The following is a 16,984-nucleotide window of genomic DNA, read 5'->3' as shown; positions in this document are numbered from 1 at the left end:
TGGGTCCCCACCCTCCCACTGCCTCCTTTCTCCATGCCCCATACATTCCCCACCCCCCACGCCTTGGGCCTCTGTTATTAAGGGACATTCCTGGACCAGCTGAGAACAGCTTCCACCTAGGGCCCTTCTGAGAGGGTGTGATTGCGGATTGCTGCTGGAGGCCCTGCGGGTGTCTCCTTTAGGGGAGGGGCGGGGGTGGGGGAGAGACTGGGAGCCCAGACAATCCAGGTTGCCTCCTGACACTGTCTTTTACGAGCTATGTGACATTAGACAAGCAGCTAGACCTCTGCGCCTCAGTTTGCTCATTGCAAAATGGGGCTGACCACAGAGGACTGGGGCAGGTTTGCCTGGGCTCACGCGGCTATAGCACACTTCTTAGCGTGGAGCCTGCCACACACGGTAGCTGTTGTTACCGTCTGAGAGCCAGCTGTCCCTCCTCTCTGGGGCCCCCAGTGTATTCGGCACCCGTCTCCCCTGCGATGAATGCATGTCAGGAGGGCCCCTGTTTTTCTGCTGCAGGTCTATGGGCTGAGGAGAGGGCGGAGCCGAGAGAGGTTATTTTCAAAAGTTGAGAACATGCTGTGTGATCTGGGGCAGTCCCTCTCCTCTGAGCCTCCTTTTCCTGGTCTGCTCTGTGAGCACTGGGACCTGGGCAAAGCTCTGTCCCAGCCCCTCGTTGTCACTGTCACTGTACCTTCTGTAATTTGTCCCTAGGCTAGCCCAGCCGGCTGGCTTTTGGTATCTTTCCCACTGCAGTGTCTGGTGCATAGTAGGTGCTCAGCTAAGCTTTGTGGAAGGAGCCAGTGACTGCGCAGCGATTGAATGAATATCCAGGGCTTTGCTACTTCCCGCCATTTACTTGCATGGCTCCCTGCCAGGAACATCACCCCCTGAAATCCTGCTTGTTCTCGAAGCCCTTCTCAAACGCTGCGTCTCCCAGGAAGCCTTTCCCAGTTTCTCCCAGCTGGAGGGGATCTCTGAACGCCTGGTCTGAGGCTCTCTGGTGGTACCTGGTACAGTCCGCCCTGGTGCCCTAGTAACAGATTAATAACCAGCAAGGACCTGTGCTTGCATCGGCTTATTTAACCCTCTACAACAATCCTGCGAGGTAGCTATTCACATTATCCTTCCCTTTATAGAGCAGAACACAAGGCGCAGAGAAGTGAAGTAACTTGCCCAGCTATGAGAGCCAGAGCCAGAACTTGAAACCAGGTAAGCCTGCGTTTTTTCTTAGAAAGGAAAGAAAAAACATTAAAACACACACCTACACACAGAGTACAAAACAATTCATTTTAAAAGGAGACAGGGAGAAGTAAATCTTTCCTACCTACCCAGGTCTCCTTGCCAGAGGCAACCACTTCAAAGAATTTCTGGAGTTATCCTTCCAGGGAGATCCAGGCATGGATAAGCATGTATATCTAAACAAATAATGTGAATTTCAATAGTGATGTGCTGGGTGCTGATATTTTTAACTTCTGCATTTTACTCAATATGAAACATTTGCAAAGAAAAATATATATATATATTTTTAGACAATGTCTTTCTCTGTTGCCCCAGGTAGAGTGCAGTGGCATCATCACAGCTCACAGCAACCTCAAACTCCTGGGCTCAAGTGATCCTCCTGCCTCGACCTCCTGAGTAGCTGGGACTACAGGTGTGCACCACCATGCCCGGCTAATTTTTCTATTTTTAGTAGAGATGGGGGTCTGGCTCTTGCTCAGGCTGGTCTCGAACTCCTGAGCTCAAGTGATCCTCCTGCCTTGGCCTCCCAGAGTGCTAGGATTATAGGCATGAGCCGCCGTTCTCAGCCAGAGAATAAAATATTTTTTAAAACAAATGACAGCATAGCATCTACAGCTGACTCTTCTCTTGAGAGTGTACCTCGAGGATCAGTTTGTGCCATGCCTTTCTTTTTTCATGGTTGCATAGTATTCCACTGAGTGCATGGAGGTGAGGTTTTATTTAATTAGTGAAAGATACTTGAGTTGTATCCAGTTTTTCTCTTGTTGCGGACAATTCTGCAGTGCACATCCCCAATCATATGCTTAGTGTTTGTGTGTGAGGATTCCTCTAAGGTTAATCCCAGACTGCAGGGTCAGTAGGTGTATGCATTTGTAATTTTGATAGATACTGTCAGATTGTCTTCAGAGAGGTTGTGCTGTTGCACACCACGCCGCCTGGTTTTCTCCAGTCTCACCAACACAGGATATTATTGAATTCTGTGATATTATTGAATTTTTTGCCAATCTGATAGGAGAACAGTGGCTTCCAAGGTAGTTTTTTAAAAAAATACATCATAGCTTTATTGAGATAAAATTCACATCCCATATAATTCATCCATTTAAAGTGTACAATTCAGTGGTTTTTAGTATATTCACCGAGTTGTGCAACCACCACAGTCTATTTTAGAACATTTTCTAGTTCAAGAGTTCTCAAAAAAAAAAAAAAAAAAAAAACCCAGAACATTTTCATTACCCCAAAAGGAAACTGGGTACGAATTACAGTCATTCCCCACTTCCCCCTAAACTTTCCTCCCCCAGGCCTAGGCAACAATGAATCTAGTTTCTGTTTCTATAGATTTGCATATTCTAGACATTTCATATAAATGGAATCACACAGTATGTGGTTGTTTTATGACTGGCTTCTTTCACTTAGCATAATGTTTTCAAGATGCACTCGTGTTGTCACATGTATCAATACTTCATTCCTTTTTCTTGCCAAATAATATTTTATTATATGCATATACCATATTTTATTTATCCGTTCTTCAGCTGACGGATGTTTGGGTTGTTTCCACTTTTTGGCTATTACCAGTAATGCTGCCGTGGACATTCACGTGCAAGTTTTTGTATGGACATATGTTTTTACTTCTCTTGGGTAAATACCTAGGAGTGGAATTGTTGGTTCATATGGTAGCTCCATGTTTAACCTTTTGAGGAACTGCCAGACTGTTTTCCAAAGCAGCTGCATCGTTTTACATTCCTACAAGCAATGTATGGAGGCTCCCATTTCTCCATGTCCTTGCCAACGCTTGTCTTTTTGATTCTAGCCATCCCAGGGAATGTAAATAGTATCTCATTATCTCATTGTGGTTTTGATTTGCATTTCCCTAATGACTAATGATGTTGAGCATCTTTTCAGGTGCTCGTTGGCCATTCGTATATCTTCTTTGGAAAAATGTGTACTCAGGTCAGTTGCCCATGTAAAAATTGGGTTGTTTGTCTTTTTGTTGTAAGAGATTTTTATAGAGTCTAAACATAAGTCTCGGATCATATATATCATTTGCAAACATTTTCTCCCATTCTGTGGGTTTTCTTTCTTTCTTTTTTTTTTTTCTGAGACAGAGTCTTGCTTTGTTGCCTGGGCTAGAGTGAGTGCCGTGGCGTCAGCCTAGCTCACAGCAACCTCAAACTCCTGGGCTTCAGCGATCCTACTGCCTCAGCCTCCCGAGTAGCTAGGACTACAGACATGTGCCACCATGCCCGGCTAATTTTTTCTATATATATTTTGGTTGGCCAGATAATTTCTTTCTATTTTTTTAGTAGAGACGGGGTCTTGCTGTTGCTCATGCTGGTCTCGAACTCCTGACCTCGAGTGATCCGCCCGCCTTGGCCTCCCAGAGTGGTAGGGTTACAGGCGTGAGCCACCGGGGTTTTCTTTTTAATTTCTTTTTGGTGTCCTTTGGGACATAAAAGGTTGTAATTTTGATGAAGTCCAGTTCATCTCTTTGTCCTTTTGTTGCTTGTGCTCTAGGTGTCGTATCTGAGAAATCATTGTAATCCAAGGTCATGAAATTTATGCCTATATGTGTGTGTGTGTATACACACACACACACACACACACACACACACACACACACTTTTTTTTTTTTAAGAGACAGGGTCTTGCTCTGTTGCCCAGGCTGGAGTGCAGTGGTGTGATCATAACTCACTGCAACCACCAATTCCTGGGCTCAAATGATCCTCCTGCCTCAACCTCCAGAGTAGCTGGGACTACAGGTATAGGCCATCACGTTTGGCTAATTTTTCTATTTTTTGCACAGGCGGAGTCTTTCTATGTTGCCCAGGCTGGTGTTGAACTCGTGGCCTCAACCAGTCCTTCTGCCTTGGCCTCCCAAAGTGCTGGGATTACAGGTATGAGCCACTGTGCCTGGCTATTGTAAATTGTTTTCTTAATTTTATTTTTGGATCATTCATTGCTAGTGTATAGCAATACAATTTATTTTTATATATTGATCTTGTACCTTGCAACCTTATTGAACTTGTTTATTAGTTTTAATAATTTTTTAGTAGAATTCTTAGGATTTTTTATACATAAGATCATGTTATCTGCAAATAGAGATAGTTTTACTTCTTCCTTTCTAATTTGGACCTTATATTTCACTTACTTTCTTCCCTAATTGCTCTGGCTAGAACCTCCAGCACAATCTTTTTTTTTTTTTTTTTTTTGAGACAGAGTCTCACTCTGTTGCCCCGGCTAGAGTGCTGTGGTGTCAGCCTAGCTCACAGCAACCTCAAACTCCTGGGCTCAAGTGATCCTCCTGCCTCAGCCTCCCAAGTAGCTGGGACTACAGTTGTGCTCCACCACACCTGACTAATTTTTTTTTTTCTATTTTTAGTTGTCTGGCTAATTTCTTTCTATTTTTAGTAAAGACAGGGTCTTGGTCTTGCTGAGGCTGGCCTTGAACTCCTGGCCTCAAGCAATCCTCCTGCCTTGGCCTCCCAGAGTGCTAGGATTACAGGCATGAGCCACCATGCCCGGCCTAACACAATCTTGCATAGAAGTTGTGAGAATGGACATCCTTGTTGCATTCCTGATTTTAGGGGGACAGTGTTCATTCTTTTACTGTTGAGTATGATGTAGCTGTGGGTTTTTCACAGCTGCCCTTTCTCATGTTGAGGAAATTCTCTTCTATTGAGTGTTTCTATCATGAAGCGTGTTGGATTTTGTCAAATGCTTTTTATGAATGTATTGAGGTTATTATATGGTTTTTGTCATTTATTCTACTGGTATGGTACATTACACTAATTGGTTTTCAGAAGTTAAACCAACATTGTATTCCTGAGATAAATCTCACTCAGTCATGGTATATAATCCTTTTCATATGTTGTTGGATCCAGTTCTCTACTATTTTGTAGAATATTTTTGCATCCATATTCATATGAGATATTGGTTTGTAGTTTTCTGATGATGTCTTTGGTTATCGTATCAGGGTAATACTGGCTTCATAGAATGAGTGGGAAGTGTTCTCTAGTGAAGAATTGATATTAACGCCTTAAATGTTTGATAAAATTCACCAGTGAAGCTATCTGGGCCTGGGTTTTTTTTTTTTTTTTTTTGGTGAAAAGTGTTAAAATTACTAATTCAATCTCTTTACTTGTTCTAGATTTATTAAGATTTTCTATTCTTAGGTTTGGCAGTTTGTGTTTTCTAGGAATTCACCCATTTTATCTAAGTTATTTAATTTGTTGGCATGGAGTTGTCCCTTGTATTCTCATATAATCTTCATTTCTTTAAGAATAGTAGTAATGTTTTCTCTTTCATTCCTGATTTTAGAAATTTGTCTTCTCTCTTTTTTCCATGTTCAGTGTAGGTAAAGGTTTGTCAATTTCGTTTATCTTTTCAAAGAAGCAATTTTTAGGCTTTTTTTCCTCTATTTTAAGACATCTTCTATTTTATTAATTTCTGTTCTAATCTTTATTGTTTCTTTGCTTTTCCTTGCCTTGGGTTCTTTTGCCAGTGTCTTAATATTGATTTGAGATCTTCTGTTTTAATCTAGGCATTTACAGCTATAAATTTCCCTTTAAGTTCTCTTTTACTACATCCGTACATTTTTTTTTTTTTTTTTTTTGAGACAGAGTCTCACTTTGTTGCCCGGGCTAGAGTGAGTGCCGTGGCATCAGCCTAGCTCACAGCAACCTCAAACTCCTGGGCTTCAGCGGTCCTACTGTCTCAGCCTCCCGAGTAGCTGGGACTACAGGCATGCGCCACCATGCCCGGCTAATTTTTTCTATATATATTTTAGTTGGCCAGATAATTTCTTTCTATTGTTAGTAGAGACGGGGTCTCACTCTTGGTCAGGCTGGTCTCGAACTCCTGACCTCGAGCGATCCACCCGCCTCGGCCTCCCAGAGTGCTAGGATTACAGGCGTGAGCCACCGCGCCAGGCTACATCCGTACATTTTGATGTGTTGTGTTCTCATTTTCATTCATCTCAAAGTATTTTCTAATGTTTTTGTTATTTATTCTTTGATTTATCGGTTATCGAAGAGTGTTATTTAATTTTGATATCTTTGTAATTTCCCAAATTTCTCTGTTATTGATTTCTTATTTCCTTCTCTCATGGTTGGAAACATACTTTGTATGATTTCACTCCTTTTAAATTTATTGAGGCTTGTTTTATGGTGTAGCATATGGTCTATCCTGGAGAATGTTCCATGTGTACTTGAGAAGAATGTGTGTTCTGCTGTTGTTGGGTAGCTTGCGTGGTTTTAATTTGCATTTGTCATACGAGTGAGGTTGAGCATCATATGTTTAAGAGCTGTTTGGCTTGCTTTGTCTGTAAACTGTCTGGTCATTTTTCTTATTTTGTGGGAGCTCATTATATATTAAAGGACAAAAAACCCTTGTCTATCATATGAGTTGCAAATATTTTTCTTAATTTGATCTTTGTCTCTTGAATTTGTGTATGGTGTTTATTGAGCCACACAGATATTGTGGATTTTTATGGGACATTGATTTATCATTTTAAAAATGATTTCTAGGTTTTGTGTTATGTTTAGGAATGCTTTCCCCATTCTGAGATCAGACAATATTATGTATTCTCTCCTCCCCCTTTTAGAGCTTTATAGTTTCACTTTTTTTGTGGTTTAAATCTGATTGATTGGGAATTTGCTGGCATAAGGAGTGAGACTGAGATCCAGCTTCATTTGTTTCCTGCTGGCAGACTGTTGGTCCCAGCTCCATCGTAAAAATAGCCCACCTTTTCTCTCACTAGTGTGAAGTGACACCTTCATTGTGTATTAAATTTCTGTGTGTTTGGGGACAGTTTTTGGACCCTCTATTCTGTTTCATTGATCTATTTATGTGCTGATATCACACAGTTTTAAGTATAGTGACTTTAAGTTTTACTATCTGGTTGTGCTATTTCTCCCTCATTACTCTTCTTTTTAGGATTTTGCTCTTATCTATATACTTTAACTTACAAATTTATTTTATTTTATTTTTTCTTTTTTTGAGACAGAGTCTTACTCTGTTGCCTGGGCTAGAGAGCCGTGGCGTCAGCCTAGCTCACAGCAACCTCAAACTCCTGGGCTCAAGCAATCCTCCTGCCTCAGCCTCCCGAGTGCTGGGACTACAGGCGAGCACTACCATGCCCGGTTAAGTTTTCTATTTTTAGTAGAGACGGGGTCTCACCGTTGCTGAGGCTGGTTTCAAACTCCTGAGCTTAAGCGATCCTTCCGCCTCAGCCTCCCAGAGTGGTAGGATTACAGGCGTGAGCCACCATGCCTGGCCTTAACATAGAAATTAAAAAATTAACTTACCTAGTTAAAAAAAAAATCCTGGGGTTGTTATTGGGATCGCATTCAACTTTTAGATTGATTTTGGAATAATTGATATTTTTATAATGCTAAGCTTTCTTTCATTTTATTTTCTAATTGCTATTGGTATATAGATATATTGTGGAGTTTTGAATATTAACTTAATTTGCTGCCACTTTATTTAATTTGATTTTTGTTTAATAGTTTTGCAGTAAATTCTCTTGGATTTCCCCTGATTTACATCCATACCATCTGCAAATGATGACTCTTTTTTTTTTTTTTGAGACAGAGTCTTGCTCTGTTGCCTGGACTGGAGTGCTGTGGCGTCAGCCTAGCTCACAGCAACCTCGTGCTCCTGGGCTCGAGCAATCCTCCTGCCTCAGCCTCCCGAGTAGCTGGGATCACAGGCACGCACCACCACGCCCAGCTAATTTTTTCTATTTTTAGTAAAGATGGGGGTCATGCTCTTGCTCAGGCTGGTCTTGAACTCATGAGCTCAAGCAATCCTCCCGCCTCGGCCTCCCAGAGTGCTAGGATCACAGGCATGAGCCACCTCACCCGGCCTTTTTCTAATTCCATTTTATTTCCTCCATTTCATTGTCTAAGCTAATTGCATTGGCAGGCATTGTAAAGTGAGGTTAACTAGTGACATGTGTCCTAGTCCATTCAAGCTTTTGTAATGAAATACCACAGACTGGGTGGCTTCAACAACACACATTTATTTCTCACAGTTCTGGAGGCTGGAAAGTCTAAGAACAAGGTGCCGGCACATTCAGCGTCTGGTGAGGGCTCTCCTCCTGGTTTGCAGATGGCCACCTTCTTGCTGCGTCCTCATATGGCAGGAAGAGAGGGCTCTGGTCTTCTCTTCAGGGCACTGATCCTGTCATGGGGACTCTACCCTCATGACTGCATGTAAACCTAATTACCTCCTAATGGCTCACCTCCAGATGTCATCAGACTGGGGACCAGAGCTTCGACACACATTCAGTCCATAGCAACATGCTGGTCTTTTCTGGACTCTTTCCCTGTGAAGTGGCTTTCCTAGCCCTCAGCTCCTAGGCAGTTCTGCCAGACAGTCCCTCCAGGGCCATGCACAGGGTGGGGCACATAGTAGGATTTTTGGAGGCTTTTGCCTAATTGTGAGAGTGATTAGAAACGAGGGCCAGGGTCTGAAAAAGGTCTTCCATAGAAATGATAATGATCGTCTCCGGCCACACCACCCTAAACGTGCCCGATCTCGTCTGATCTTGGAAGCTAAGCAGGGCTGGGCCTGGTTAGTGCTTGGATAGGAGAAATGATAATAATAACTAGTATTTGTCGAGCACTTCCTATGCGCCCAGGCACTTTACAAATATCACCTCATGTTTTCCTCACAATAAGCCCAATTACGTAGGAGCAGTCACACCAGTTCCCAGTTAGAGGGGTGAGCTGGGGCCCATGGGGGCCGCTGCGGCTGCATGGCTGGGCGGTGCTGAACTGGCCTCTGAACCTGGCTTTCTCGTTCCAGCCCTGAATTTTTAAATTTTTTTTGGACCCCTCCATGGTGCTTCTGCTTCCCTGGAGGGTCCAGAGATATGGGTGGTGATGGTGGAGGTTGCCCTCTGACCCCTGTGTTGCCTTGGGCACGGTGGGCAGGGGAGCAGGGGTGCGTCCTGACAGCACTGTCCCGCAGTGGGAGTGTCCCAGCTCCGCCACACTCGCTTGCTGTGTGGCCTCAGGCGAGGTTCCAGCTGCTCTGGACCTCAGTCCCATCTGTGAAGTGGCTGCAGTTACAGTCCCTGCTTCACGGCGCTGAGCGCCGGGACAGTTGAGAACCAACCATGTGTAAAGTCGCCGGCTTTGTGCTCGGCACCCAAGGTCCTGCTGCCTGCTCCTGCCTCCTCCTGACAACACAACAGTAAACAACATGGGTGCTGTTGATAGAGCACCGATTCTTTTCCTCGCAGATGGACTTGCTCCCCAATTTTCAGATGTTGGGCTTATGATTATTCCCCTTTCAAAGGGAGGAAACGGAGAGGCAAAATGACTTGCTCAAGGCGATTTGGCTTCTGAGTGAGGCTCCTCGCCTGGAGTGCTCACTGTCACCTCCGGAGCTCCTGCCCTCCCCACTGAGAGGCAGAGGTGACGTTCTTCAGAGCTGGGAAGGAAGTGGCTGGGGTGTCGTGTCTGAACAAGTGTGTCGTGGGCATCTGAGACCAGGAGGTGAGGGACAGTGTGGTGCCCTCTGGCCGGGCAGGTCGTGGGGGGAGGCCGGGAGAGGCCTGGGGGAGGGTGGCAGCACCAGCCGCAGGGCCGGGTGACCCAGGTGAGGGGGTTAGGCCTCATCCACAGGGGAGTGATAGGAAGCTCTTGCGTATTTTTTTAACGTCTCATTTAAAGAAAATCACAACAAAGTAATTTCTAAATGTCAGTTGACACAGGATATAAAGTAAAAAAGGGATTTTCCTCTCCCCATCCCACACTTTTTGGATGAAACACTGCGAAGAGTTTAGAATCCTTCCAGAACTTTCTCTAAGCCTCCAGAGTGCCTGTGTGCGTGCATGTGTTCACATCCACATGCATGCACGACCCATTTTCTTTACAGAAATAATAGTTGTTCATATTGGCTACAGGCCAGGCACCACGCTAAGTCCATCGCACACATTGTCACATTTAACCTTCCTGCCACCCTGTGATGTAGGTGGCATTGTCCCCACTTTTCACATGAGGAAACTGAGGCCCTGAGATACCCAGAGGAGATTCTACGCTGCCGTCTTCCTCTTCTCACTTAACAGTGTGTGCTGAGCTCTCGTTCTTTTTTTTCTTCTCCTTTATTTCACCTTTTTTAGACACAGGGTCTCGCATCTCGCTCTATTGCTCAGGCGGAGTGCAGTGGCGTGTAGCTCACTGTAACCTCAAACTTCTAGGCTCCAGTGATCCTCCTGCCCCAGCCTCCTGAGTAGCTGGAACTACAGGCAGGAGCACACAATCATGCCTGGCTAATTTAATAAAATTTTTTTGTAGAGATGAGGTCTTGCTCTGCTGCCCAAGCTGGTTGCAAACTCCTGGGCTTCAACCAGGATCTGGCCCCAGAACCAGATCCTCCTGCCTCAGCCTCCCACAGTGCTGGGATTCCAGGCTGTGCCACAACGCCCGGCCTTCTTCTTCTTTTTAACAGCTGCTTCGCTGTCCACTCGGTGACCGGAGCATGGCTTGTTTCGCAGTCCCCCTCTGATGCACACTTAGGCTGTTACAGTTTTCTGTGGAGGCCCCAGTTGTCTGTGTGGTTTAGAGACGACTCTGGCCACAGGAGGAGGGCGGGCTGGAGGGGGCCGCCACTGCTGTGTCCAGGCCCAGGATGACAGGGCCCTGCCCAGCCTGAGGAACGGGAGACAGGTGCGGGGAGGAGATAGCCCAGGGCTCCACATGGGCAGAACCCAGCACAGGGCCTGGCACATAGTAGGTGCTCTGCAGATATCTGGTGAATGACTTGGGGCACGTGCAGAGGCAGGGGTGGGGTGCTGGGCTGGGGAGACGCCGAGGCAGCCGCAGCCCCGGGGAGCATGCAGCACAGGGGACATCGAGGGGGCAGTGTGGGGAGCCGTATCCTGGCACCTCTCCTGGGAGCGATAGCGCAGGCCTGCTGCCTGGGGAGGAGTCCAGAGCCTGTGGTCAGGAGTGGCTCTCTGGAGGAAAGGGGCCACCTTCCCCTGGGAACCCAGGCATCCCCAGGGCGGGGTCTCCACTGCTTCCTCTCGCCCCCCCAAGGATCTATCTCTACCTCGGAGGCTGCAAGTGGAGGAAGAGATGCGGAGGCTTGGCCCTTGTCCATGGGGAGACTCATGGTGACTGGGCGTTTGGGCCCCAGAACCAGGAAGTGGGCAGATAGGGTCCTGCCCCTGGGAGGATGGCTGTCCCTCCCCAGGTCACACACCACAGGGCAGCGGCCCTGCTGAGACTAACCCCACCCTAAACAGGCCATCCTTCGTCAGGCACAGTCTGCTTGGCTGAAGCCTGAATTCTGGTACTTTCTCCAGGAGCGGGGCTGGGCCGCCTTCTCTGCTCACTCACTCCTGCCAAGGACACGTGGCTGCTCCACGTGAGAGGGAGGCCCCGAGGGCAGGAGGTGGGGCCCGAGAATTCCCCCACTGGACCCCGTGAGCAGGCCCTGATTCCTGCCTGCCCAGTGTGGTTCCCTGTTCCCCTTTCTTTCCACTCTCACCCATGCTGTGTGACCTCAGGCAAGTTCTTCAACCTCTCTGTGCCTCAGTTGTCTCCTAGATTATCATGAGGATTCGATAAGTCAATATTTACAAAGTGCTTAGAGCAGGGCTCAGGCCAAGGTCAGGGCTCTGGAAGTATTTGAATATCATGGACTGGTATTTGGTATCTACAATGTGGCATTTCGGGAACAACACAGGGTGCAAATTATACATCTGTGCTCATTTAGTCTTTTGTCTGTTCTGCACATATTTCCAGACACATCCTGGTCACTGGGGATGAGGAGATGGGTCCATTCGGGCCTTGCCCACGGGGAACTCACAGTCAAGGGTGCTGGATGGATCCCGGTGTTGTGTACAGTCTCTCGTTCCCGTGATGCTGGAAGGAAACACACAGCCATGCCCGGGTGGTTGTCTGCTAGGGGCAGGGTTGGGGGGCATTTTCTTTTCTTCCTGGAGTTCCCAAAGAGTCCACGCTGAGTGATAAACATGACCGTTTTGTTGAGGACTGGCCACGTGCTGCACTGTCCTAAGCATGTTCCGTGTACTTTTCTCACTGATTCTCCCGGTAGCCCTGCGTCAGGGGTACCGTCATCCCCAATTGACAGAAGACGCAGCTGAGGTGCAGGGTCCCACGCTGGGGTGGCAAGGCTGGGATTCAGGCACAAGAGTGTGTGTGCTCCAGCACGCTGCCTGCCTCTCACACACACGTGTCATTTGTATGATCAGAATCAACCACTGACCAGAAAAAAAAAAAAAAACAACCCAAAACACACAAGCCCACAAACTAACAAACATTGCAGTTGGTGGCTCAGGTCCCCTTATCTTGGTCTTACGGGTCCTGTTATGCTTTTACTGAGTGACCCAGTGGGCAGCAGTCTTGATTAGTTTAGGAGCTTAGTGGCCAGGGGCTGTGTCTTTTTTTCTTGTTCCCCCCAAGAGGGCACGTGCATTCTCTTGATGCTGGACGGGGCCTCAAGGTCCAGCCCTGGCTTGCCCTATCCATATGCAGCACATCAGCCAAGTACCCATTTTCCTTTGATTACCCCCAGCAACAGGGAGCTCACTCTTCATCATTTAGTTCACTCTAAAGAAAGTGAGGGCTTTTAGATAGTTATTTATATATTTAAAAAATTTGTTACTTTAAAATATATTTTTATGGCCAGGTGTGGTGCTCACACCTGTAATCCTAGCACTCTGGGAGGCCAAGGCAGGAGGATCGCTTGAACTCAGGAGTTTGAGACCAGCCTGAGCAAGAGCAAGCCCACCTCTCTGCTAAACGTAGAAAAATTAGCCAGGCATTGTGGTGCGTGCCTGTAGTCCCAGCTACTTGGGAGACTGAGGCAGGAAGATCGCTTGAGCCCAGGAGTTTGAGGTTGCTGTGAGCCGTGATGATGCCACGGCACTCTAGCCTGGGCAACAGGGTGAGACTCTGTCTCAAAAAACAAAACAAAACATATATATATTTTTTTTTTTTTTACAATTTTTATTTCCTCTCCAAGTCCTACAAACAAGTCCCCTGAGGCAGGACCTGGCTAACTCATCTCTGTGTCCCCTGTAGTGACTAGCAGAGGGCCTGCTAGTGTGTTGTCGATGGCGGCCAGGGAGCAGGTGCGGGTGGCGGGTTGGGCCTCCGCCTCCATCAGGCCTGGGGCTGTAGGTAGTCGGGACCTGACCCGTGGGACACCAGCTATGTGACCGCAATGGCATGGGTTGCCATAGAGACCGGCCTTCCTTGTTACCAGGCCCATTGTCCCTCAGGAGGCCCTGGTGATCCCGTGGGCTGTTGAGCAGGTCTCCCCAGGGCCTTCCCAGCCCCACAGAGTCTGAGCTGGACGGTCCCCAGGGAGCATTCAGGCCACACCCCCATTGTGCAGCCGGGCAGCCTGAGGCCCAGAGGGTTCACATGGGGAGGGGGTTGTGCAGGGGGCTTGGGTGCTCAGGACAAACAGCCTTGCCCGAGGCCCCAGCTAGTCAAGGGGACTTTTCCCCATTCTTGGGTTCTCAGAGGAAATTCTGGCTTGGTTCTGGGTTCTTCAGTGTCCCCTGGAGAATAATGGGAACCCCGTACCTTGCTGGTGTGTCCAGGATCACCGATATCAGTAACAGCTGGCGTGGCACGGTGACGTGCGATGTTCCTGGCACTCTGTATGCCTCATTCATTCGTTACAATAGACCCATCATCGACAGATAAAGAAACAGGGCACAGAGAGACGTTAAGTCATGTGCTGAGGTCACACAGTTGATTAGGGACAGAGCCAGGATCTGAACCTGGGGAGTCTGGCTCCAGAGCCACCTTCACCACCATTCCCTCCCTCGCTCTGGCTCATAAAACACTTTGGGACGGTTTCAGGCCTGGGAGAGTCTTAGCACTGGGCCTGCCGGAGTCAGAGCCTGATGAACAGTGATCCAAGAGTGACAGCTGCTACGATTTCTCTTTCTAATCATATCCTCACAGCAGCCCTGACAAATCTGCTTTGTCCCTGCTTTGCAGATGAGGACACAGAGGCCCAGAGAGGGGAAGTGACTTGCCTAGGGACGCACAGCAGGGAGAGGTGGAGCTGGGCCTCTAGTCTGAAACCCCTGACTCCACACCTGGTGTTTGTGCCCAGGCCCCAGGCTGCTTCCCAGATCCTCTGGGACAGCCCCTGCCTTCACCAGGTGAGATGATGGCTAGGCTTGGTGGGAGCCGTGGCCTTCCAGGGCCTGTGGATGAGGAAGTGGGAGGGAGGGGGTGGCAGGGCCGTGGGCACTGGGAATTTTCAACTTGGTTCCCTCTGTAGTTTCTGATCTCAGCACCTCCTAGCTTTCTGGCACAGAAATATCTTAACTTTTGAATAGTCACTCATTCATTCAACTCCTTATTGAGCACCTACTGTGTGCCACTCCCTGTGCTAGGCACTAGCAGCACAGCAGTGAGGAAGACAGATAAAAGGCCATGACAATAATCATATAAGCACGTGAATTAAAAAAAATTAAAAACAGGGCCACTTATCAAGGAGAGGCACAAAAGTCAGGGGAACTTAACCCAGTGAAAGGATTTGGGGAACACTTCCCAAGGAGGTGACTTTTGAGCTGAGAATTGAAGGAGGCACTGGTTACCCTGGTGAAGTACTCAGGGCAGTGGGAACAGCATGTGCGAAGGCCCTGTGGCTGGACTCAGCTCCCAGCCATCTCTCCTTTAAACCTCCCCGTGTTGCTGCATTGGTTGCCGTTTTTAGCACCTTTCTCCCAGTGTTAGACAATTCCATTCAGTCATACATTCATTCAACAAACCCTCAGTGAGTCCCCTCCTCTGAGCTAGGTGCTGAGTACATAGGCATGACTCAGATACTGTCCCTGCTGCCCATGAGGGAGAGAAACAGTGACTCAAGGAGAGGTGAGAAAGGTCAGGGCTTCTGATGATGAGGGCTGCTCGTATGCCTGGCCCTGTACCAACAAAGCCCTTTTTATGGGTGTCATCATTATGCCCATTTTACAGATGAAGACACCGAGGCTCTGGGAGACTAACTCACCCCTCCTTGGGCCTCGGTTTCCCCAGGCAGCCCTTCCTGCTCCCGGAGGCTCTCCTCCACCCCAGGGTCCTCTCTCCCTCCAGCCAGGATCATGGGCAGCAACAAGAGCAAGCCCAAGGATGCCAGCCAGCGGCGCCGCAGCCTGGAGCCCGCCGAGAACGCCCACGCTGTCGGCGGCGGCGCCTTCCCCACCTCGCAGACCCCCAGCAAGCCGGCCTCGGCGGACGGCCACCGCGGCCCCAGCGCGGCCTTCGCCCCCGCCGCCGCCGAGCCCAAGCTCTTCGGAGGCTTCAACTCCTCGGACACGGTCACCTCCCCGCAGAGGGCGGGGCCGCTGGCCGGTCAGTGGCCGGGGTGGCGGTGCGGGACGGGCTCGCCCTGCTGGCCAGGCCCGGGCTGCTCCGCCAGGGGGGCGGTGTGCCGGGGGCGCAGACGCCCCTCCCTGGGCTGCCGCTAACGACCGTCAGGAAGGGGAGGGTCCGCGGGTGGCTGGCCCGGGGGCCGGGGCGGGCAAGGGCTTTGCAGGGCGTGGCCGTCGCGCGCCCCGCGGTGCCGTCTAGGGGGATCCGACGCCGTCTACGCGGCCTGGAGACGGGCACGCAGGGGACGCCGCCGGAGAGAAGGGCGGCACAGGGGCCAGGCCCGAGGCCGCCGCCCCCCGGCCCGGGACTGTCTCTGCCCCGGGGCGCCGGGAGTTGGGCCGGACGCGCGGCCGGGCGTGGCGCAGGGGCCGGGGGCCCGAGGGCCCGAGCGCGCGGGCGGCTGCTCGGCGGGGCCCGCGCCCAGGTGCGCCCCTGCGCCCTCTGCTGGCGCCCGCGGGCACGGCAGCCCCGGCCCGCGCCGCTCGGGGAGACGCGGGTGTCTGGGATCCGGACACTCAGACCCGGGTGCTCGCATGCACGTGCGCTGCGCCGCCTACTCGGCCGGGGCCACACCCGCGGGCACACCCACGCGGCACACGCACACGCGCCGGGCGGGGCCGCCGTCACGGACCCTCGCAGACACAGCGCGCGCAGCGGTAGAAGCAGGGACACGGGGGCGCACACACTCCCCATGCAGACACAGACACACACGCACAGATACTGTGTCTCCGATGGAGACGCACGCCATGCAGTCTGAAGCCCGTTCAGAGACACACAGGGACACTCAGACTCCGGGGTGGAAATGCACGCATGCGCAGTGAGAACACACGGACACACGGGCGGGTGTGGACCCCTGAGACCCAGACGCACACCCAGGTGAGACACATGAACCCACAGACACACCCCCATTCATTTGTTCAAGAAATATTTGTGGAATTCCTACTATGTGCCAGGACTGCTGTGACAACCTCCGCCCACGCCGGGGCAGGGAGAAACGGAGGACAGGGGTGTACACCTGTGTGGGGCCTTGGAAGGGACAGTTGCCTGGAGCCAGGTCTTCCCAGATACCTGCAAGCCCCCAGAGTCACTCACGGAGAAACAGAGTGTGCCACCCCGTGGGGCTTTCTGCGGTCACTGCTCATTCAGCCCCCAGTTCTTACCTGAACATTTACTGCGTCCCAGGCTCTGGGGACAAAACAAAGATGCTTGTTATCAGGGACTTCTGGTTCCATGAGCAAGACAGACACCAAACAGATAAGATGATACCCAGTGCCACCCAAAGCCCAGATGTGAAGGGACACTCACACCCCCGCACGCCCTTGCAGGGACGCACGGACACACAGACAGTGTGGACACGCATACAGCTC

The 16,984-nt window shown here is 49.7% G+C and overlaps 1 protein-coding gene across 5 annotated transcripts in view; it reads left to right on the top strand.

Annotated features, from left to right (window-relative positions):
• The window catches only part of SRC (SRC proto-oncogene, non-receptor tyrosine kinase), a 54,485-nt gene that overhangs the window by 19,667 nt on the left and 17,834 nt on the right, over positions 1 to 16,984 (top strand). For 3 of the 5 annotated variants that reach the window (XM_045528619.1, XM_045528618.1, XM_045528615.1), the window contains exons 2-4: positions 1,140 to 1,212; positions 14,235 to 14,401; positions 15,339 to 15,596. In XM_045528619.1, coding sequence (XP_045384575.1) covers positions 15,347 to 15,596 — 250 coding nt within the window. In that variant the 5' untranslated portion in view covers positions 1,140 to 1,212; positions 14,235 to 14,401; positions 15,339 to 15,346. Of the gene's footprint in view, positions 1 to 1,139; positions 1,213 to 4,098; positions 4,134 to 14,234; positions 14,402 to 15,281; positions 15,597 to 16,984 lie in introns of those variants that run through there. The other 2 variants (XM_045528616.1, XM_045528620.1) reach the window with 2 other exon arrangements.

This window comes from Lemur catta, chromosome 17 (assembly GCF_020740605.2).
Source record: "Lemur catta isolate mLemCat1 chromosome 17, mLemCat1.pri, whole genome shotgun sequence".
Taxonomy (NCBI): domain Eukaryota; kingdom Metazoa; phylum Chordata; class Mammalia; order Primates; family Lemuridae; genus Lemur; species Lemur catta.
The sequence above is the reverse complement of the archived record's forward strand: the minus strand, read 5'-3'. Positions and strand labels throughout refer to the sequence as shown.